Source organism: Octopus bimaculoides, chromosome 18 (assembly GCF_001194135.2).
Source record: "Octopus bimaculoides isolate UCB-OBI-ISO-001 chromosome 18, ASM119413v2, whole genome shotgun sequence".
Taxonomy (NCBI): domain Eukaryota; kingdom Metazoa; phylum Mollusca; class Cephalopoda; order Octopoda; family Octopodidae; genus Octopus; species Octopus bimaculoides.
In genome coordinates this window covers 37354223-37354969 of record NC_068998.1, presented here as the reverse complement: position 1 = coordinate 37354969, position 747 = coordinate 37354223, and the positions used below count along the sequence as shown (strand labels likewise).

Sequence of the window (747 nt, the reverse complement as noted above, 5' to 3'; positions counted from 1 at the left end):
CTACTACTACTACTACTACTACTACTACTACTACTACTACTACTACTACTACTACTACTACTACTACTACTACTACTACTACTAGTACTACTACCAGACCAGACATAAGGATAGGTATGGAAAAGCGAAGTTGCATACTAGTTGATCCCTCATGCCATCTGGTTTCTGGATCGTAAAGAAAGAAGACGAAAAACGAAAGAATACAAGCTATTATGAGTGACGGTCCACTTACTGATGCAAATAGTCATACTGCTGGAAAAGAGGTCTATGCGTGTATTCCATTAGGACAATGCACACTGTGGCCATTGCTAACATCATGAAAAGTTTGAGCAGGGCCGAGAGTCGCAGAAATATAGACACGCAAATGAAGCTTATGATGCAGCTCATATATATGTATTGTGGTAGTTCGCATCTCAGGTGACTATCTCCAGTGAAGCTTGTGTTGTCTTCACTCAGCTGGAAGGCAGGAAATTTCGATAGTGTGTAGTTTAGGATCAAACTCGGTTGGCAGCAAAACTGGAAAAGAGAGATATATAAAAGAAAAAATAGTTAAACACGTTGACAATTAGGCACATTGTTAAGTAAATATCTATCTATCTATCTATCTATCTATCTATCTATCTATCTATCTATCTATCTATCTGTCTGTCTGTCTGTCTGCCTGCCTGTCTGTCTCTGTCTGTTTGTCTGTCTGTCTGTCTGTCTTTCTCTCTCTCTCTCTCTCTCTCTCTCTCTCTCTCTCTCTCT

At 39.6% G+C, this 747-nt stretch overlaps 1 protein-coding gene across 1 annotated transcript in view; it reads right to left on the bottom strand.

Annotated features, from left to right (window-relative positions):
- The window catches only part of LOC106868905 (uncharacterized), a 695008-nt gene that overhangs the window by 36150 nt on the left and 658111 nt on the right, over positions 1-747 (bottom strand). Inside the window, exon 14 of the mRNA XM_052974592.1 lies at positions 233-516. Coding sequence (XP_052830552.1) covers positions 233-516 — 284 coding nt within the window. The remainder of the gene's footprint in view (positions 1-232; positions 517-747) is intronic.